The 24,109-nt window shown below is 36.3% G+C and overlaps 1 protein-coding gene across 1 annotated transcript in view; it reads right to left on the bottom strand.

The window, feature by feature from the left end:
- LOC120523546 (von Willebrand factor A domain-containing protein 5A-like) overlaps positions 1–24,109 on the bottom strand; it is a 39,754-nt gene that overhangs the window by 6,197 nt on the left and 9,448 nt on the right. The window contains exons 2-8 of the mRNA XM_039744951.1: positions 23,035–23,114; positions 20,361–20,475; positions 20,119–20,277; positions 14,285–14,388; positions 13,733–13,968; positions 8,813–8,932; positions 6,980–7,137 (exon numbers count right to left, since the gene is read on the bottom strand). Of these exons, the coding sequence (XP_039600885.1) occupies positions 6,980–7,137; positions 8,813–8,932; positions 13,733–13,968; positions 14,285–14,388; positions 20,119–20,277; positions 20,361–20,475; positions 23,035–23,114 (972 nt within the window). The remainder of the gene's footprint in view (positions 1–6,979; positions 7,138–8,812; positions 8,933–13,732; positions 13,969–14,284; positions 14,389–20,118; positions 20,278–20,360; positions 20,476–23,034; positions 23,115–24,109) is intronic.

Raw genomic sequence — 24,109 nt, 5'->3', positions numbered from 1 at the left:
TCATTATTATTCTTAACTACTTTTAAGTTCTTTCTTCTTTACTTGTAATGATGTCTTTGACATCTTGTAAAACACTTTAAGTTATATCCTTTGTATGAAAAGGTGCTATAGAAATAAATGTTGTTATTTCTGTCCATCATCCTAAATTGCACATCATGGTATGTTGGAGAAAACAACAGTATCTTACACAAGCACAGATTGACCATGCAAATTAAGAACAATGTGCCTTTGCATGGATTCAAATTCAGAACCTTAGAGTTGTTATGGTGAAGTGGTTAGTGTTTCTGCAAAAAATCACATAAAAATGAAATGGCCACTGAGAACGAATGCTTTATTATTTTTTTACACTAGTGTCTGAAATATTTTCATATGTTTTATGCATTCATTAAATAATATGCTGTTTATGGTCCTATGAGCATTTCTTTAAATGATTATAAATATCTGTAATTAACAGAGTTTAAGAGAGTTTAGTTTTACTGCTCCTTCACTGTAACCAGAGATGAAACCCCTGGAAGCAAATACAATGAACTGGACTGAGGAAAGTACACACCTGTACTTTTATATTGTGAAGCTTGTTGATTCTAATCATTCTGATGCACCTTTTATGTTTTTCTCATTTGTGTGAGACTCTCAGAGAGTGCCACCTGCCCTACATTAATAGACATAAGGCTTAATAAACTCTGGATAGAAAGCTAGTCCAAAAACGTCTATACTTATTCAGAAAACAACACTTATTAACATTGGCGTATGTCAAAGGCAACAACACTAAGGATCTCTCATGGATTTCCAAAACCCACTGTTTTAATTTAAACGCCACAACAGCATTATCACTCTTTGAGGAAACCAGGGAAAGTCAATTCATACCCTTGGATCCTCAATAACTTCTAAAGAAGCAGAGAGTAGAACATGCTGTTTGGCTGCATCATGATCTGTTATGGCAACTGTACTGTATAAAATCAAACGTATTTATGTAAAATGTCTCGGTTCGTCACTAGGGCCACGCATCAACCAATACTGGATATTTCTGAGGAAAAAGTGCCCAAGTAAAGTAATCTTCAAGAACTTAAACAAAATACAGCTACAGACCATTCCTTATCTGTCACTGCGTAGGAGATACTGAAATATAACACGAGCAAACTGCTAACCCATGTTCATTAAAGCTGGCATCACACTATAGCGTTCTTTGAATCATTTTTAGATGCCTTTACTTACATAATCTTAGTGAGTCATGGAGAGCATGCAGTGCACATCTATGATTGACCATCATGTAGTGTAACATTCCCAGGAGCAAAGTCAAATTGGTCTGCAGTGAACTCAAGATTAAGATCAGACAGATGTTATCTTAGGTAGCAGAGGTGAGACGCTTCTAGGGTTGGGGAAGACCAAGCAAATGGAAGAGAGGCTCGCCTGTCCAAAGTCTCATGTTTTGTGTCACATCACAACAGAGTGGAAAAAAAACAAAAGATGGGCAGAGGCTGCGGTTGACCTCAGTATACCAGGACGGTACCTTATACGGTCACTGGCAATGTCAAGCCACATGTTGTCTGACTGTCAGAATGCTGCAAATTTGCGATACTTTGTACATCTGAATCCATACTGAGAACTCAAGAGGAAATCATGTAATATATTATTTGCTGCATTTTCTAGTTATGCAATCTGATATCTTCAAGGCAGTAACATTCAGCAACTGCAGGCATTAAAATTGACAACTCAAAGGCATGAAGTGTGATACCAGCCTAAGCTGTTAAACCTTTTTACATACATTTATTTAACCCGGAGTTTGACTAAAAGCATTGCACTGACAATCTGTTTGCTCTACTCATTCAACTTGCACTTATGCATTTCTGCACTACATTACTTTTGTCTTTAACTGTAAATATTTTCAAATGCTAACCATTCTTCAATTAAATTACTTTTATTATTTTTGTGATATACTGTACATTATGTCTACTATTGACATTTTTTTTTTTAACTAGCTGAAATATCCAGCGTTGCCCAGAAGGAAAATAAAGTGTTTTTTTTTAATTTAAATGATTGAGAAAACCAATTAAAAAAAAAGGACTTTAAAAATAAATTAACAAACAATAAAGACTCACTTATGTCCTTGTCTTGCGGTCTTGTATGTATGTTATCATCCAGTTGATGCTCAGAACCAGCCAACTCTATTAAATTTGAAAAGCAACAGGGTCGCGGTGATACTTACAACATAAAGAATGCTGGCAGTCGCCTGCTATATACTACCTGTGTAAGCCATGCTGTTAAAAGCATGGGATCCCAGAAAGTATTGAAATCGTCAGAACTACTCTGGGCATCTCTCTGCTAGGAGGATTTGTGTTGCCGACGTGCTCGCATCATTTGTGCATTAGCAACTAAGTGACTGTCTTTCTTAGGAGGTTTCCTTTTGCCAGTGTGCTGGCATCGCTTGCGTATCCTCGGAGTTGGAGCCCTCACCCTGACTCTACGTCTAACTTCTGGGCAGGACAGACACACACACTTGCATGCGTAGAACTGTATTTCATTTCAAAAGCAACAGGGGCGCGGTGCTGTTCAAACGTAAAGAATGCTGGCAGTCACCTCCAGTTTGCCCTCTGGAGGTCGTTCTGAGTGTCACAATATGCATACGAGACCATAAGAGCACCCTACACCTTACCCAGAAGTGGGTAGGTTACGGCTGATTTCACCCTACAGTATCTCAGTACCACTGAGAAACATTTGTACCAAGTTTCATGAAAATCGCTCCAGCCATTCAGACGTGATGCTGGAACTTACATACCATACATACACACATTGACTTTTATGTATATAGATTTAGTAATGTTGCATATTATTTAGTCATACTGTTTATTCTTATGGTTATATTTACATATCAAATTCTGCTAATGTGTTGTTTAATGTATTGTTACTGCTTTTTTTGATGTCATGACACCTCTTAAAACAAATTAATGCAATTGCATCATATTCACATACACTATAGTGGTAATTAGCTGAATGGAACTCAATTGAACTGAATATGTATTTGAATTGTGGCAGAAATATATATTTCTTGGAGTCAACACACAGGAACATCAGGAGAAAAAAAAAACAAGCTCAGCAATTTAAAGTAGCACAAGGTTATTGTTGCCAACTTTACAACAGTGACATGAATGCATGAAAAGAATAAAACACACATATAGCATGCACTACATCACCACCTGTTTTAAGTTACATTTTCGTGTGTCTGCAGTGAACAGATGTCAATATATACGTAGATGTTTATAGTAAAAATGATTTGCAAAATCGTTTTACAGCACAACACAAATTTAATACACGTTACCTATAGCAACAATTAGGAGAGATCAGAGAGATTGCAAAAATTATTCAGTAATATGTAGTATGAACACTCTGTAGCAATTTTAGTATCAGTATACAGTGTTAATGATTAAATCTGGAAACCAATAGGAAACCAATCTATAATATTCTCCAAAAGTGTAAGAAAAAGTGGCACTGCTGCCTTTTTTCATTGGCATTGCACAAACAAACCAGCAGCTGCAGCCACAGCCCTGCTTCACTGTAAATTGATACATCCAAAATGTAAGTTGTTTGTGGGATTGCTATACGGGCCTTCCCTTGAAATACTGCATTTAAGGGTCTATCTGATAAGACTACAGCATTAAGAGTTGAATGACAATGGTGCATTTAAAAAGATATATCTGGCGCAATTTACCATCCTAATTAGTGAACAAAATGGTTATAACTCAAACTCTGCTAGCCTTGAAGTACAAAACTTTGCACTTATTATTAACCAAAATGTAGTGTTTACATGCTAGCAGGAATACAACTGCAAAATATCCACGCCCTCCGTTATACCCCACTAACAACACCAGTTCTGTGCTCTCTGCTTCAGCAAAAGCCCTACTTCATCTTCTGCTTTATAGTTCGGACACCAGTGTCTAGCCTGTAACAAAGGCTAAAACTCCTATGTAAAGACTAGAAGGCTGTCTGTAACAGAGTTAGGTGTGGGTGCTGCACTGAGTACAGGGTAAGGTGCGCAAACAAGACACATCAAACCTAAAAGTAATACAACTCTCTTGGTGAAGAAATGAGTTGTATAATTAAAACTCCTAGCAGACAAATTTCATTTTACCAAAACAGGGCCACTGCATGTAATACAGTAATCACAAGGCATAAACCAAAGCCGAGAAAAGAATTTGGACGAGGGAAGGAAAAGGACACTTGGTATCCTTGAGCTTGTGCCAGTGAAACCTCTCTTCAAGAATCAAGACAAAGCACCCATTTTATCTCTTGAAAAGACAAGCAAATATTACTGTTATTATAGGATGTTTTTGAGATAATGTGTAAAACAGGGAACCAGTACTGATAATTAACAACTGAAGGATTTTATATTATATTCTAATTCTACGTTTTTGCTTCTGCCACCTCTTTAATCAACTGTAGACTAGAAATGTAGGCTAGAAATGGAGGATCACATAATCTAAAAAAAAAGTTAATTAAAGTTAATTCCTGTCAAAAATAACAACCAGATTCATGAAGAAAGTTAACATTTGAAATTAAATGGAGATAAGACCATTTGCTGTCATTACACTTAAAAAAGTATGGCACAGTAAGCCATTTTAGGAGTATCACAGGCTATTGACATTCACTCAAGTGAGCATGTAGCGGGTCCTGAAGCTGTTCACTGCCATTGTTAAATTTTTAATTTTGCTTTCCATTCAGTGAAAAAACTTGGTGAATTTCAGCAGGTTTCACTCCCTCTACCCATATATATATATATATATATATATATATATATATATATATATATATATATATATACTAGCAAAATACCCACGCCATGGCGGAAGTACTGCATTAAAATTTTTATTAAGAAGAAAATTTAACCTTTTTAAACTGAGGGAAAATATGCCAATAATTATTTGTTAAGGATCGCTTTATATACCACATTGTGAGTTCGGCCCTCCGGTTGTAATATGACCAAGCTATGCGCTGAGCTTACTCTTGAGCGTGCAACATACAGTTGGCCATGTGAACAGTAATCTTGTCTCAAATCTCACAGCTTGGATTGCTGCTGTCATAATCGGTTTGAGTTTTATAGTTTGTTTCAAGGTGCAAAAATGCCATATAATTAATCACCAAGTTTCATTATCAGCAAAGACTGAGGTCTAATTGGGAAACTGGCTGGAATGAAAACTTATAGCCACTGCGGCCCTCCAGGACCGTGTTTGAGGACCCATAATCAAGTCTGATAGTGGTCATGGGACATCATACCTTTGATTGCTGGTACTAAAAAACATTTCTGAGCAGGCATCAGCTACAGTGCTGCTCTTGTGAAAAGAATGGAGATAAATGCCATCCACTCAAAGAGGGAGAGGCAAGTTCGTTGCACCATGTAAATGTCACTGAGAGAATAAAACTGAATAATAAAAAAAACAAGCACTAACTTTTATAAGTAGCCAGAATTTACACAGGGTGTTGAGTTTTTAACTCATCGACAGCCACATGGAAATAAAATGCTTTTTTTTCCCCTTGATTATTATTAGTATAACATGGAAAAAGTTTCTGCTTTAAATATGTGTTCAGCATTTCTTGCATTTCCATTCATCCTACAGTTACCCAGATCTTTGTAGACACAGAGCACACATGAAATGCATGTATTCCAAATAATGATACACTGTATTATTTACCTTACACAACTCTAGGAACCTCACACACAGATACGGAGCCTTGGCTTGAACTGGGAGAACTTTTTGCCCTCGAGCTGAGCTCCGTCAAGGTGGGGGATGGGACAGCAGGCTGCTTGCTGCTTGTCCTGACCAATACGTTTACAAGACAAAAGACGCTGATGGAGAGGTGAGAAGGGATTTAAGGTGGGCCGGGATTATGAGTTTTTTCGTAGGCTTCAGGAATTCTAATGTTCAAAGAACAAGCTCAATTAGAAGATGCACTCTGAACTCCCTTGAGGTAGTAGCAAAGAAGAGAATTAAAACAAAACCGATTGCCAAAATGAACATTGCTACACATCCTCTCACTTACACTATTATTCAACAAAGGTGTGTCGAGACACACTACTGGGGTCCTTTATACCAACAGTGATAACACCTGCATAATGCTACACTATGAAGTGACAGCAAAGTCAGACGTTATTCTTTGGTTTTAATTTTCTTGCTTTATAGTCATTCTGGTGTGTGTTTATTTAATTAATTAGTTAATTAATTCATTAATTAATGATCTTGCTTATTTATGTATTTATTTATAGCGTCTGCAAGAAGCACATTTTCTCCTGGGGACAAATAAAGCTCTCTATTTAAGTCTTTCATGTTGCAAAATAAATTTTCTTCTGGGCTAATAAAAATCTGCCTAACCTAATGGCATTGGATAACGTTGCTACTTCAATACACAAAGTAGTAATTAAAAAAAAACTATTGTTTGTTCACTTTTGTCCGCTTTCTCCAATATTGCATTTAGTTTAAATCTGAGATGATTCATTATGCAAATTTTACAAAAACAGACGATATTATAAAGGAGCAAATACTTTTTTACAGCATTATGTGGTTTTTGTAATTGTAATGAGTTTAGCAAATGAAAAAATGAAATGAACTGGGGAATGGAACCGATCAAAAAAAGGGTCAACAAATAGTCTTTTAAACAGGCCAAAGTTCAAAACCTAAAAGGAGGAAAAATCTAGGGTTCAGTTCCAAAATAATGTCAAAACTGAAAGCTGGCTGCTCAGAATACTGTAAAAAAACAAAACAAAATAAGTTAACCTTCACACAATATCTGTGTAGATAAAAAAATCCATAAACTTGGATGCCAGGTCTGCCATTTAAAATACTAATCGTGCTATAATGTCAGCATGCCCACAAGCAACCAAAAATTAATATGTGTAACAAAAATCTCACAGTGTTCTCTCAGAAAATAGAACTCTTATATTTTATTGTACGAATGTGACAAAAAACTACATTTTTCTGTCTTGCACACTTACCTCTACTGGCATTTTCTGCAGCACTTCCTTTTCTGTCTTACTAAATAAAGTCATCAATCCTTTCTCTAGATTCCAAGACCCATCAGCATTTTGAAGGGAAACCAGATTTAACAAGGGGTCAGTTCTCTCCGGTATCATTTCAATTTCTGCACAAACATCTAAAACAGGAAAGAAGCAGATTTTTTCATTTTTAACTATAAATGTATTGCTTACATTTTTGCAGCGTGTATGCATTTGTTAGACAACCTTCATTCTGTATATTTATTTTAATCTTAGTTGAATTCTGTATTTCTCAAAATAATATCAAGAAAAAGTAACAATCTTTCATACTTTTAAAATTTACAATACCAAACATTACCAAACTGACAGAAATTCAACATTATCTAGAACTGTGTAATGTCTTAAAAGTTCACATAATCATTTCAAATCATCAGCGATGTTCAATACCATCAAGATTGGCGAGATGCTTGTGGATTATAAATATTTAACTGTTCTACCACGTAAAGCATCAACATGGGGTTATGGATAAATGGTGTGCAGGCATTTTAGTTTGGGACGCTGGAGTTAGTTCTGTTGTCCTACAGATTGTTGCAAATCAGAGTATGTACCGGTATTCAGTAATGTTCTGATGATGATTCAAAGGTGATTCATTCCAAGTTCATTTAAAATTCGTACAAATCACGATGCCAAATCGGCACAAAACTCTAAAATTAAATCTGCCTCATAAAATGTATTTGAATAAATGTCTACAAGCAGAAAACTAAAAGTTGCTAATTACTTTTACTCATTCAAACACAAACGTCTCAGTTGTTGACTTTCTATCATCTTCTGAACACAAAGGTGACTTGGCATACATTATAGAAAAAAAAAATGTGACTTTATGGTTGCAATGTGGCTTGGCTATAGTCATATTTTACCTTTTCTTACAAGTGCAAGTGAAAAGCCACAAAAAGCACATAAAACTAGGTGCTGACTGGTATTGCAAGCATGTAATATACAACGTGCATGCAGAAGGATAATGGATCTGGGCCTTTTGAAAAAAAAAACATATAAGGTTCTGCTTTGATATATAATGTAATCAGTTTATTTCAGATTTATTAACTTGAGTACACAGTACAATTGCATTCCTATTAGCTCAACCTCCCAATTCTTTACTACTTTTACATGACAGGGTTGGGGGACTCTCCCTTGGAGGTTGGTGCAAGTGTCTGACACTATATGACATCAAAGGAAGGGAGGACTTCCATGAAGCATCGAGCGCTTTAAGTACCAGCCTACTTCAAGCACTGCCTGCATGACCAAACAAGCACCACCACACCACCACTTTCCTTGTCCAGTGCCCGAATCTCATTGTATTTGTTTTGCAAAATATAACACAGCAAACCTGTCCATTATTTTAGGGATAGTAAGCTACCTGTAACAGCGCTGTAAAGAGTGAGAAATCAAGGGCACTCAGAGCCTGTTAGCATGGCAGCAGCAAATACCGGTACTCTTCCCATTAAAACTTTGTGTGTAACGAACTGATCTGGTTGCCTTTTCTTTCCGCTACAAAGCGCACTACTGATAAACTAGCTAAAGTCAGTTATGTTACGTACCTACTGCTGTAAATAGGAGTGCTTAAAAAAAAAAAAAAAAGAAGTGATGGCTGCAGTTTAGCGCTTTGAGGAAATTCCTGCAAATATCTGGAGCAATCAATTACGTTTATTTACATTAACGATGTTTCCAGCCACTCGGGAATGGACGATATCATTGACTATCAACTCAACCTTAACCTAAACAAAATATTTTGGAAAAATTCTTTGAACACAGTAGCAACATTTATTATTTCCTTACCTGGCATACGAGAGTAAAAATCACACTGTTTCTGAAACCTCATTTTAGGTTGGGGTGGACGGGCCTTTGCACGTCTGGGCATTGCACAAGCCATCATCATTGGTGCTCCTGAACAAAATGCTACATTAAAAAAAAAAAAAAGTGTACTACTACTACTGCCATTACAGTCTACTTTAAATGTAATTGTAACTTCATAATAGATTACTCTTTTATTAAAGAATGTACCAGAAAGAAAGAAAGTACCAGTATTCCTCAATTAACAGCATCTTATATTTGGTTCAAAATGCAATAGGCAGAATTCTGTCTTCAGTTAAATATTCATCCATCTATTGATTGGTATTGTCTTACAAGGATACACAAAACCAAGGTCTACATGAACATCAAGATGCATAAAGAAGGAACCAACCTTGGATGGGATACCAGTCCTTTGTATGGCACATTCATTCATTTAAAAACCATTTTAGAGTCATAAAGTAAAATGGCATGCACATTTTTGAAATACAAACTTAAGGTAACTTGGTGATGTGTTATGTGAGATAAAGTCTTGCATTTGTAGCAGGACCAAAACCTAAAACGGATATAAAATGTTTTATAATTAAAACCTGTACAGTACATGTTTCAATATTTTAGAATTTGGGTTCAATATTCTGGAAGCTACATGCATATTTGTTCTGACACTAGGAAAAGAGTTCCCAAGCACAGCTAGTGGGTTCTTTTTTCATTTTAAACAGTTGTTCTGGAGAAAAGTGCAGAAATTGAATTTGGCAGGCACCTATAAAGACCTTTTGTGGCTTGTGATGAAATGCCACACTGCTTTTGTAGGGCTTGGGGATACTCCTATAAGGTAGAGACATTCAAATCGAGATATAGCAAGTCTAATCTCTACTTTTTTTTTTGTTCTTTATTTCACATTATACAATTTTTTGTATTAGGAATTTGTTAGTTTCCGCATACCCCTTGGGGTCAGGGCGCAGGGTCAGCCATTGTACAGCGCCCCTGGAGCAATTGAAGGTTAAGGGCCTTGCTCAAAGGCCCAGAAATATAGGATCTGTTTTGGCAGTGATGGGGATTCGAGCCGGCAACCTTCGGGATACCAGCGCAGATCCTTAGCCTCACAGCCACCACTCCGCAAAAATGAATACTTGCAAATAGATGGGTACTGCTCTTAAGCTTTTTGTGAAGAACTGCACAAAACAAGGAACTTTTAAATGTACTGTACAGTTATTTTTTCAATTACTTTGTTGTGTTCTTCAAACTTGTGTATAATGTTTTTCCTTGCATTGTGTATTGTTTTGGTAATTTTATTTTTTGGCATATTAACTTTACAAAAAAAAACAACCTTTTTTTTCTTATAAAACCACATTCATGAGATTTATAAACCATAACTAAAATAACATTTATATTTGTACTGTTTATGCAATGGAGGAAATTATTACTGGAGTTGGAGTTTATTTGTCCTTACTGAACGAATTTGTTAATGCATTTATCTTTCTTACACGCTTTTCATCAGTATCACAAGAGGCTATATGATGCTTTATAAGTGAAAATTAAAAAAAGTAATGAGCAATTACGATTTAATTTTCTTTGCATGTAATTTTACCCCTAATTCTTCTTAATAGGTTTCACCTTCACCTCCTTGATCATTTCTTTACTAAAATACTGAACTTCTTGTTATTGTTTTTATATTTTCTTTAATAATACTCCCTAAATGCCTTTTAGCTTTATAATCCATCCATCTATTTTCTTACACAGCTTATTCATTCCCATTCTTCTTATGTGCTTAAACCCTAACGTTAAGGTTGGCATTGTTTGTCTTGTAAATATTATAGAGCTGTTTTGAGGCTACTTCCAGTCTCAATAGAGTGTGAAACAGTCACTGTGCAACATTTAAGGGCTTTAAAACAAACATATTGTTTTTCAAGTAACAAAACTGACTGATATTATACATGAGTACTTTCCAAAACGTAAAGGCATTTAAAAAAGGATTAATTCTGAAAGAAAGAAGTGAGAGGGGTCTTTAACATTTTGTTCAACTACTTAGTTGCAAGAAGAGAGGGTTCTGTCATTTGACAAAGTGCAACACAAATACAAATTATTGGTCTATGTGTCATAGCATCACAGCTGCAAAAACACAGAGCTCAGATTTGCATTATAACTGTAATACAGAATATATTATTAAAAGAGAATTTTTGGAGAACTGGTTCCATGGTGTGCATTAATAGAAAATTTGTGGTTATTCAAGGGGCGATCAATTCATTAAGTCACATATACAGTAGGCAGACTTGTGTTTGTAAAAATAACAGCACAGACAATAGTGAAGCTATGGAGGTTTGCTATTGGTCAAGTATCATATATAACGTTTTCAGAATTTGAAAGTAGTCAGCGTACATTTTTATACACAGCTACCACTCTCTCTCTAAACTAAGGTATTTCAACACATTCTTGGTCTTGTAAGCCAGTGCAACCAGCACTGTTTTCAAACATATGTAAGGAGCGGACATTGAAGTTTGTAAACAAAACTCTCCAAAAAAAGAAATAAAATATACAGTATACATACGTTAAAATGCACAGGATTACAGATCATACCTAAGAGAAAACACAATCCCTATCTAATATGAAGAATCGGACTTTAATCCGTTTTTTTTTTTTGTGGTGGGACCCGACTTGTTTTATGTTTGATTTTCACTTCTATGTCTCTAGACACCTAAAAATCAAAAATGGTTTAAGACCAGATCCTTGTTTATTTCTGAGGCTGATAAGATCAGACTGCATGGAGAGAGGAGCCTTAATTGCAGCCATTTATTTATTTGCTTCCATTTGGTATTTGTTTTGTTTTAATTCAGAATATATTTTGAAAAAAGTTTTGTATAGACAAAAACAGAGAAAAGTTCCATTGAAATCAAGAGTTTGGAGAAGTAGTGAGATGTAGTGATTCAGGCGCTTTTTAAAATAAACACTGTATCTATTATCTATTGCTCACTTTCAGAATTGTATATGTTTGCTGTGAGAAATATACATTAAATGAGTTATGGCCAACAAGATGCCATTCTACAACTACCATGCTTTTGAAAAGAGGAGTACATCCTACACAAGCTGGTATGTCTCTTTCAAAATGTTATAATTTTCTTTAAGTCATTTATACTCTCAGTTTAAAAGTTTGTCAAGTTTTCTCAATATGCTCTACTGTATATTATAGACAGGATGCTCTGCTACACTTTTAGTGTGTTTTTAGTTTTTAGCCCCATGTCCACTGTTCTCCAATATCAAAATCGTTAGTAAGTTCCCAAAGTCATTATATAAGCACAACTATATTTTCCAATTAACATGACATGCTCTGAAGGTATCTTTATTTAATTTATTTCCCTATAATTCAGTCATGCTATATTTTTGCCCCATAATACAATTTTCTAGAACTCTTCTTGCTCATTTCTATAAGTGTTAACAATTTAGAATCTGGACTTGATATTACTGGCACTGACAAAAACATTTTTTGTAATGTGTTATAAAAAATTTTGCCATTAAAGTCTGCTGTGAACAGTAATTTGCGATACATTAACCCATTTACTGTGGTCGTTTTTTCTTCTTGAGATGTTTTTCCCTAGAGGACTTTTTTAAAACAACAAAAATTGTCTTCTTAAGGCTACTTCGCTTTTGCCAAATTTTCTCCTGATGACGGGTTTCTTTGTTTTTCAAAATACGGCAAATCACTTATTTTTTTATACTTGATATTGGTGCTTTGGTTCTAACAAAATGTATCCTGTCTACATGCAGATTATTTGTTTTTACTTCATGGGCCACTCCATTGCCTTCATGTTGGTTTAACTGTACTGTCTCCAAAGGTACCAAAGGAAAGTGCAAAGCCTCAACCCACCACTTCACATTGAAACTGGCGAAACAAAAAACACGTTTAACAAAGATGTAAGAGGAAAAAAAAATTAAATCAAACTGCTTTTAAAATACTAAAGCATGCATGACTGGAAATTCACAAAATAAAACAAGCTATACTTTTGCATTTAATATGAAAAGATGATTATGAAGCAAATCTCCAACTGTAATTAGACAGTAAAGCCATATTTCCTAATTATGTATGCGTAAGACATTTTAGATAGATACTTTATTATCTATTTATCTATCTATCTAAAATGTCTTACGCATACATAATTAGGAAATATGGCTTTACTGTCTAATTACAGTTGGAGAGCAATACATGTTTACTTACAGTACATAACTAATTTTCTGATGCACAAATAAACACCAATGTTGTACTACGAGCAAGACAACACAGAGATGTTTTTCACTGTTCCATAAAAGGTGCTGGTCACTGCCGACTGTACACAGAGTCATCATTTTCTTTAAGTACTTCAGTTCCCTCCCAAAATGTAGAAGATGTGCATGTTAGTTTAATGAATGACTTTACTCTGCTTAGTTTAGGTGAGAGTGTGTGTGCACAGGCATGTCCTTCAATAGTCTGCTGCTCTATCCTTGACTGACTGCTTCCATGTGCTGAAATAGATAATCGTTATCCACTCAATTCTCTTTACGTTTGTATAGCACATTTCTTTGAGTAGAGGCTCTGGGCTCACAAGGAAATTTAAAACTACAATTCATCAACATAAATATGCTAAACCATGAATCATTTACACATGTTAAATACACAATAAGAAATAGAACAGACCTTATCCATGATTCTGTTATGTAGAAAGCAAGTTCAGAAAATGAACAGATGAATGCAGTAACGCCATGTCAAGTAAGGTTTTGCTTAAGTAATTACTTCATAAAAACATAGTGACATATACAAAGCTACTGATATATTTGGATATATATTGTTTAATACAAGTCAAAACAAATATGTGAATATGTACCTTTACATAAATGAAAATGTAAAAAAAAAGAAAAAAAAAAGCAGTGAGCAGCACTTACCCATTGAATTAAAACCAGCGAATGGAATACGTCGCTTGACCATAGGGCCCTGAATAGCCTCATTTTTTTCTTTGTTAATTGCAATGAATGCTGTGTGAGTTGAGATAACTCTGGCCTCTGTGCTAATCTCTATAATTTTCTTTTTTATACTTTCATCCCCACCCTCACTTCCAGGTCTCTCTTTATCTTCCATTCCTTTCATCAATGATTTTGCAGCCAGGCGGTGAGCAGTTAGCCTACACAAACAAAATTTTTAAAGTGTATTTCTGGGTAAGCTATATGATTAAAATGTTAACTAAAAATAATTAAAAACTTAGAGATAATTAACCTTACGAGTAACCAAATTTCCTATAGTCTTTGATGATTCTAAACATTGGGGAATACATTTTCAGGCTATTGTGATATTATTAATATCACAAATAATATACTGTAAAGAACAAAAATAGTAATTCAAATAAATCACTGATATTATTAGAGAAAGTTGCCACCAAGATTTTATTTTGGGAAATGTTAATTTAATATAATTTTCAAAGTGTTCTACACAAACTCTACCTGCAATGCTTGTCATGTTTAAGCCCAAAATGTATTTCTGCTTTGTATTCTTTGTCACAGAGGGTGTAATGTAAAGAAGCACATCCTACTGCATTCTCATCAGCCTGTAGAGATAAAGAGGAAAGTAGAATTATACTATAGAACATTTTTAACAGGCTAGATGCAATGCCATGAATAAACTGAGCAGGTCTTAGCATTATTGTGCTGTGGCAAAAAGATGATTGGTGGTCTACAGCAGTAACCCTGAGACTTAATACTGGATATGAGCAGTAGGTGAAGTGATCACATTGAAGAAAGAGTTCCCATGTTTAATGTTAGAAGGAGTGTATACAGATATGACTGAGACATACCATTAGGCAGAAAAAACAAAGCTGAAACAGTGACTGAGGTAAAGGCCTATGTGGGGAAGAATTTTAATGAGGGCAAGAAAAATGACTTTCAAGCAACTCTGAAGAATTTTTGGCAAAGTAAAAACTCCTGACAGGTAGAAAGAATGTGGCCAAGGCAGTTCTCAACAAAGGAAAAGTGGACATTAATTAAGGATATTATTGACAGTTGAAGTAGAACTTTAAATAACCACTAAATAAAATGAATACTGCCTAAAGCAGTGTACTGGTCCATGTTTTGGATAAAGTAACAACAGTTATTAATAAACTTTTGTAGTGGCCAGGATACTCAAAACTAACACAATGGTACACATTCAGAATGTAGTTGAACCTTAGGTTACAGGGATACAATGATAATTCTATCTTGGATGTGGAAGAATAAACAATTTTTTTTATTGCAGATATTTTAGTAGTCATAGGAGTTAGTCAGTCCTGTGTATAGGTGCCTTGTGCTGTAGGAAAATGCTTATAACTGTGCACCCTATGGTATCTTGTGAACGGTATTACAAGAATATTGACCTCTAGGGCTCCTCCTGCTGTTGTCACTTTGTTCTCTTGTACTAGAGTGTTGTACCGTGTTAGCAATTATGAATGTAGTGAGAAATCAAGCAAAATGACACCTTTTATTGGCTAACTAAAAAGATTACAATATGCAAGCTTTCGAGGCAACTCAGGCCCCTTCTTTAGGCAAGCTTGACTTCTCACTACATTCTTGTACTTGTGGAATGGAAATTGTGCTTGCAAATCTGGAATTAATTCAAGACCTTTTAATGTGGAGACACTGGACTCCACTAAAGATGTGTCTGTGCTTCTTTTCCAGCTTTTCATGGGAAAGAAACAAAGAATCAACCAAAAGATGGAGAGCACAACCTGGGCACTATTGCGGTTTACAGATACTGTTGTACCTTTGGCATCATCAGAGTTTGACAGTAGAGCAGTTTGCAGCCGAGTGTAATGCAGTGGGGATGAAAAATGGTACCTCCAAATCTGTGGTCAATATCAGTAAGGGAAAGAAGCTGTCCCAAATGGTATAGTTCAAGTAGTTTAGAGTGCTGTTCATGAAGGAAAATGACCAAAAAGTCTTACAGGGGCAGAGTAAAATCCTCTGATAAATAGTCCATCCATCCATTATCCAACCCACTATATCCTAACTAGAGGGTCACGGGGGTCTGCTGGAGCCCATCCCAGCCAACACAGGGCGCAAGGCAGGAAACAAACCCCAGGCAGGGCGCCAGCCCACTGCAGAGCGTGATAAATAGTCTCACCAATGATATCTTGAATATAAACAGACAAAATTAGTTTCCTAAACAAGGGGCTGGGCTCACTTTTCATGAAAGGGTGAAGTGCTCAGCAATATATGAGGAACATGAAGTAGAACAACTGCTTATCTGGAATTAGAGGAATGGAATTGAAAGATATGGAAGAAGGATTACATATCTTGAATGGCTTGGGAGAACTGCAAAACTCCCCAATAGGAGATAGAAACTGCTAGTTGGGGATAGGATGCTTTGGTTTGCTCAGATGAGGTAGTTGACACCCATGACCTTCTCATATGCACACCCACATACACAAAACAGGAGGAAAGAGTGCATGAAAGTATAGAAAATTGTATTCTTAAAATTGGTAATCTCTATCTAGTAGAAAAGTACAAACCGGATTCCAAAAAAGTTGGGACACTATACAAATCGTGAATAAAAACTGAATGCAATGATGTGCAGGTGCCAACTTCTAATATTTTATTCAGAATAGAACATAAATCACTGAACAAAAGTTTAAACTGAGAAAATGTATCATTTTAAGGGAAAAATATGTTGATTCAGAATTTCATGGTGTCAACAAATCCCAAAAAAGTTGGGACAAGGCCATTTTCACCACTGTGTGGCATCTCCCCTTCTTCTTACAACACTCAACAGACGTCTGGGGACCGAGGAGACCAGTTTCTCAAGTTTAGAAATAGGAATGCTCTCCCATTCTTGTCTAATACAGGCCTCTAACTGTTCAATCGTCTTGGGCCTTCTTTGTCGCACCTTCCTCTTTATGATGCGCCAAATGTTCTCTATAGGTGAAAGATCTGGACTGCAGACTGGCCATTTCAGTACCCGGATCCTTCTCCTACGCAGCCATGATGTTGTGATTGATGCAGAATGTGGTCTGGCATTATCTTGTTGAAAAATGCAGGGTCTTCCCTGAAAGAGATGACGTCTGGATGGGAGCATATGTTGTTCTAGAACCTGAATATATTTTTCTGCATTGATGGTGCCTTTCCAGACATGCAAGCTGCCCATGCCACACGCACTCATGCAACCCCATACCATCAGATATGCAGGCTTCTGAACTGAGCGTTGATAACAACTTGGGTTGTCCTTGTCCTCTTTGGTCCGGATGACATTGCGTCCCAGATTTCTAAAAAGAACTCCGAATCGTGACTCGTCTGACCACAGAACAGTCTTCCATTTTGCCACACTCCATTTTAAATGATCCCTGGCCCAGTGACAACGCCTGAGCTTGTGGATCTTGCTTAGAAATGGCTTCTTCTTTGCACTGTAGAGTTTCAGCTGGCAACGGCGGATGGCACAGTGGATTGTGTTCACTGACAATGGTTTCTTGAAGTATTCCTGAGCTCATTCTGTGGTTTCCTTTACAGTAGCATTCCTGTTTGTGGTGCAGTGTCGTTTAAGGCCCCGGAGATCACGGGCATCCAGTATGGTTTTACGGCCTTGACCCTTACACACAGAGATTGTTCCAGATTCTCTGAATCTTCGGATGATGTTATGCACAGTTGATGATGATAGATGCAAAGTCTTTGCAATTTTTCAATGGGTAACACCTTTCTGATATTGCTCCACTATCTTTCTGCGCAATATTGTGGGGATTGGTGATCCTCTACCCATCTTGGCTTCTGAGAGACACTGCCACTCTGAGAAGCTCTTTTTATACCCAATCATGTTGCCAATTGACCTAATTAGTGTTTATTGGTCTCCCAGCTCTTCGTTTTGCTCAAATTTACTTTTTCCAGCCTCTTATTGCTACTTGTCCCAACTTTTTTGGGATTTGTTGACACCGTGAAATTTTGAATCAACATATTTTTCCTTTAAAATGATACATTAACTCGGATTAAACGTTTGATCTGTCATCTACGTTCTATTACAAATAAAATATTGACATTTGCCATCTCCACATCATTGCATTCAGTTTTTATTCACAATTTGTTTAGTGTCCCAACTTTTTTGGAATCCGGTTTGTATTATAAGCACATAAGAAAAGTAGACACTATGTTTTATTAAGTACTGTACTAAGATGTAAGAGTTAGGAGTTAAAAAGCTAATGCCTATATATTTTTATTACCCTGTACAAGCCACCGACCACCATTATCTCTCAAAGTTAAAGTCTGAACATGCAGGAGAGTTCAGAAGAGATGGGACCCTTGATAAGGAGGGAAGTGTAAACTCTTGAGTAGTAAATAATTGGTGAGCACTGGGAAAGAAAGGGGACGCAGGTATGATGGTCAGCAAAGAGTTTGACACCCACCCAGCCAAGAGATAATGGTAGATTAATTAGGGGCAGGACTAGAGCAATGGAATGCTAGCAGTTCGATGAGGAAGAATAATGGCTTAAATGATAAGAACTGTAATAAAAGAAAAAGGTGCTTATCACTGGACGCTTATTGTTCCATCTTAAGTGAGCTTGTATGTGCGCCATACAATAAAGCTTAATTCTGCTGTCTGTTCTGAAGTCTCTGAATGCCTTCATTGGGGCTGATGATGCCCGTGCTGCTAATCTGCTTCAACATAAGTTAGTGATATTTTTCTTCCTCACTCCACACCATCTGTACAATGCAGCCGCAGAGAGCTTAAACAACTTGGCACATCCACATAAAAATGACAAGGATAAGCTTTTTTTGAAGGCTTTCACGGGATGTACCTCGTTGTTTCTTTTATATATATTTCAGTTTACATACAGGTATTTTACAGGTGTAGAACCAAATACAATAAATAATGATTTACAAAGCAATACATAGCAGATAGTATACATTATACAATAAAGCTTTAAAAGACACAAGGTAAGTGATTTCCACTGTCAGATCGAGACAAAGAGAAGCACGTAGACAGAGGTCCAGATAGCTGCGTACCACAACTAACCAGACCCAGGGGTTTATATACCTTAGAGATACATTTCGGATACGACTGAAACAGGAGATAAAGGGGTACCTACGTGAGACACATGGAGTGCAGTGTATTTAAAAGTTTATTATGGAACCTACATGCTTCACAGTATGTGAGTTTCATAGACATTTATAACACCACTGTGCATGTCAGACGTGACTGACAGGTGTGTTAATAAATGACAAGACAAAGGTGGAGCACAGTTCAACAAATAACAGTAATAGTTAAAAGCATGTGGGACAGAACAGATATTAATTCATTATAATAAAGTCAGCTATATCAAAGTTTTCATTTGCATTATCATACTAAACTAACCACTATATAGCAAGCAGAACTGGGAGAGAAAGCAGTGCACTGTGGAAAACATCCACACTCGTTTACACCAAACCAAATTAGATTTAGTACATATTGGCATAAACATGGTAACAGCACACACTATAAAAAAGAGAGCATCCCACCAGAGAACAGAACTAGGACCATATTGTGACTGTAAGAGCCATTTTCCTAGTTCTATAAAATGTATGAATATTTATTAGATGATAATGCATAAAATATGGGAGGTTCCTATAACCCCCGTGAAAAGAATTGAGTTGATATTTTCCTGTCATTTCTTAACAGTTATGAGTAAACAATGTTCTCCAGTTAGTGTTTAGCCTCGCCTTGTGTAAGGTACAGAGGCATACGGTTTTTTAACCGTGTTCTTGTTTGTGCTCACGTTCGTGCTTGAGCACGTTACCGAGCCTGGGCGCATGTCTATGTGCCAACGGCCTACGGGCCTTTTGAGTGTGAAGTAACTCGTAAAGTAAAAGATTTAAGTATTGAACCTTATGTTTAAGGCATACAGAAGAAGAAGTTAAGAACCTTTAAGTATAGAAAGAAATTAAGAACCTTTAAGTATAGAAATAACCAAAGCTTATTAAGAAAAGCCAAGTTTATAGAAGATACATTTTTTCTTTTTTTTTGCCTTTATTCTATGTGTAACTATTTTTCTTTTTATTCTTGTGTGGATTATTTGCTTTTAACTTTCACTAAATATTTTAAAACTAACTTTTGGACTGTGAGATTTCTTTGACACGCGTCTTACCCGTCCGTGCCTGATTTCGCCTTATACATCGGTGGCTACACTGACAACAGAAAGCTAATACTTTCATAATACTTTTACTTATATAATACTTTTATGAACTAAAATATTAAAGGATTTCAATTGCTATTATGACCAGTAAAGCAAGTTAAATACATGAATACATTAATTAGTCAAACTACAAGTACATGTTATAAATCTTACCTTGCCTTTGAGTTGTGCATACAGAACAGTCCTTTGACCATTGAACACCACCAGAGGTGTTTCTGATATTGGGGCTACCTCCATTCCACCTGGGGGGTGCCAATTCAGGCTAATATTGGTGACTGCAGGCTGCAAAGCGAACCGCAGGCTCTGCATTACCTAAAACAGACAAGAAAATGTTATCACAGAATACATTAAAGTCACCTCCTCAACTGCATTTTATACAAATGTGTACTGCTTACTTTTAGTTGCATTCTGTCTTTTCCAGAGACAAATTGAAAGTGACCAGTCCCTGCCTTGGCCATTCCTTTAATAAGGGCTGTAGAGGCGCCTTCTCCAATTCCAAATGTGAAGCATCTGAAACAAACCACAAGCTTATGTGAAAAGTTTGCGGTAGATGATACACAGAAGATGGTTAAAACTCACTGATCACCAGAAATACAAGGTCAATTAAAAAGTAAAGCTTATATATATAAAAAAAAAAAAAGTGTAAGGTTAAGCAGTCGTAGATGCTACGTGATCTGGTGTAAAGTGAACAACAATACAGATTTCCAAACCAGATCAGCCGAGGCCCAGGTTAACAATGGTCACCACCAGTACTGTTAGCCAGTACTGGCATAAATTAGTCTACTGTTGGATGAAGAAAAAGAAGAAAAGGGTGAAGGCATGTCCATAACCATGGGGAGAAGGGAAAGGTAAAGAGAGTGCAAGTGAGGGTAGGAAATATGAATGTTGGCAATATGACTGGTAAAGGGAGAGAGATAGCTGATATGATAGAGAGAAGGAATATGTGTTGCTGATATATTCTGTGTGCAAGAGACCAGATGGAAGGGGAGTAAGCCTAGGTGGATTAGAGGCAGGTTCAAATTGTTCTACCATGGTATGGATGGGAGGAGAAATGGGGAAGTGGTTATCCTGAAGGAAAAGTATGTCAAGAGTGTTTTGAAGGTGAAAAGAGTGTTGGACTGAGTGATGATTATGAAGGTGGGAATTGAAAGTGTAATGATGAATTTTGTTAGTGCATATGCCTCACAAGTTGGGTGTGCGATGAATGAGAAAGAAGACTTCTGGAGTGACATGGATGAAGTGGTGGAGACAATATCCAGGGTACAGAGAGTGGTGATTGAAACAGTTTTCAATGTACATGGTGGTGAAGAGAATAGAGGAGATGAGGAGGAGATGGGTAGGTATGGTGTCGAAGGAAAGCAGAATATCAGATGGTAGTGGATTTTGCAAAAAGGATGGGCATGGCTGTGGTGAATACGTATTTTAAGAAGAGGGAGGAACACAGGGTGACATACAAGAGATTGCAGGAGTCATGCCAATTATCTGAAAATCCTATATCTTTTAACTTATTGCTCTTTAAAAGAAAAACAGGTTGTTATTACTACTTTTATCCAATTAGGGAATTAGTTCAAAAATAAAAACATTTGATTCAGATTTGCTTTAAGAATGCATTGATGTGTCCAATCAGCTGTGACTTATAATTATTTTAATTTGCAGTGTCATGCATTTGAATGAATAACTTAGAAAACAGCAAGATTAATTGCTGTATATTAGCGCCATACATAGCTCAGATAAAGGAACATCCTATGACATGAATGGACATGGCTGCAGCTGTCTGTTCAACCATTCATCCATTTGCTAAACCCATTTATCTGTAACTTTGACTAAATGAGCAACTCGTGTTCATTTCAAACAAAATCCTGTCTAGTTAATTTTTGAAAATTTCCACATTGCCCAGACATTTGTGTGTGCCTAGCTGATAATGATTTGATGCAAGGGGCAAATCTCTCTAAAAATGAAAATGAAAATTAAAATAAAAACGAAATGTACAGTTGATGAGATATACAGTTAGAGGAGATAATAACAGCGCTTAATTTGTAGCTGACAATAAATGGGACAACATTAAAAGTTGTCATTCTCTGGGTTTCTGAAGCAAACATAACCATGATTAATGTAACAACTAAAATGTGAAAAACGTTGCGAAAGCTCATACAACACATACAGTATCTGAATTGTAGAGGAGTGAATGGGATGCAGTCTCCAGTTTGGAGTAGCTATGGATAGACCAGCTCAGTCATGAATTTGGAAATAGTATAAAGGTAAACATAACAGGAAAGTCTGATAAAGACTGTTTTGTAAGAATTTTGAAATAATAAATTAATCTTCAATTGGCAATTTTGATTATGCAAGGGTAGCTTTGTGGGAGAAATTAGGACTGAACAATTAATCATATATTAATCATGATTGTGATTACAATTACAACTGCTGTGAAACAGTAATCATGAAAAGTACTGATTGCTACATTTCACTCAGTAATCCTTCCCCATCAGAGATTGAGCTTTCCCAGTTACAAAGTGTTCTAAACAGTAAATGAGTGTTGTAACCAATCACAGATATTCACTAAGTGACAGTGCATTGGCCAGTCTGAGGAACTCGAATCATGTGACTAATTTCAGGCGACTGTGCTTAACATAATTTTGATCCTTAACAATCTGATTCCAAAGAACATCTTTTAAAAAGTGTTTGCAGCAATCTCCACAAATATTGAGAAGTAACGTTTAACCTAAATCATCTGATACTTTCTAGGTGTTGAGAATAGTCTATAATTTAGCATTGTTTCATTTTCAAGAGTGATAATGTTGATCAAAACTGCACACTGTGCAGACTGCTGCATCACTGCGCTACATCATTTATAAGACAATGTAATAATATTTATTAGAGCTATACAATATTTCTGAATTATATTCATAGTTAAGACTGGAGCTTACTCAAATCTGTTCACATAAGCTTTACTTAAAAGCAGCAATGATTTCTCTTGATACAACTTGTACAATTTAAAACAATGAGTACCATTAGAGGTAATGTTCAATACTGTATACAGGTTAATTGACTGATTAAAATAGTTAATACCTGTGTGAGGAGGAATTTGTCTTCACTTCGTCAATGACTTGAATTGTGTTTCCAACTTCACCATCAGTAAATACAAACAGCTAAAAGAAAAAAAATACATTTCATTTATTTCCTATTTTGAAAAACAGGTTTTAGAAACAAGTAATGTGAAGTATGTGCATTATATATAAAACGAACAGTAAACATACACAGTAATTTTAGTATTCCAGCAAGAACTGATGATTTAAATAAGAGCATTAATTTGGTTGATAAATAATGTCTTGAGTTAAAAGACACTAAAGCTTTCAAAACAAAAAAAATTACTTCTCTCATGAAATTAGTCTAATCTAATAGCTAACTTGAGAGAAAATCTCAACTACTGAGGTGACCAGAATAATCATAAAATCAGAAGATTATTCCAGTTTTTACAAGAAATTAAATATGCGTGCTAGTACTGTGAGGCTGCAACAACAGTGTGTGTGTGTGTGTGTGTGCGTGTGTGGTTGGGGGGGTTAATGAGGGATGGTATGGGGGGGTAATGAGGTGGGGGTTGGGAGGAGTATTGGTCGTAAAGTTTTATTTATTATAAATATGTTCTGCTGAAGTTTGCATATGCTGGGTTCATATCCAAATGTCTGTTAATGGTGTTTTCATTTGATAGCCAACATTTAGCCAGCTCTCTGGCACTTTTAGTACTGGCCTTAAATCTTACTTGTTTATATATATATCTATACTAATAAAAGGCAAAGCCCTCACTCACTCACTCACTCACTCACTGACTCACTCACTCACTCATCACTAATTCTCCAACTTCCCGTGTGGGTGGAAGGCTGAAATTTGGCAGGTTCATTCCTTACAAAAGTTGGGCAGGTTTTATATCGAAATTCTACGCGTAATGGTCATAACTGGAAGCAGTTTTTCTCCATTTACTGTAATGGAGATGAGCTTCAACGCCGTGGGGGCGGAGTTTCGTGTGACATCATCACGCCTCCCACGTAATCACGCAGCACATAGAAAATCAGGAAGACCTCAAAAAAGCGCTGAAGAAAACATATAATTGAGAAGGCAGCGAAACAATAAGAAGCGAGCGAAAGTG

Source organism: Polypterus senegalus, chromosome 1 (assembly GCF_016835505.1).
Source record: "Polypterus senegalus isolate Bchr_013 chromosome 1, ASM1683550v1, whole genome shotgun sequence".
Classification (NCBI taxonomy): domain Eukaryota; kingdom Metazoa; phylum Chordata; class Cladistia; order Polypteriformes; family Polypteridae; genus Polypterus; species Polypterus senegalus.
The sequence above is the reverse complement of the archived record's forward strand: the minus strand, read 5'-3'. Positions and strand labels throughout refer to the sequence as shown.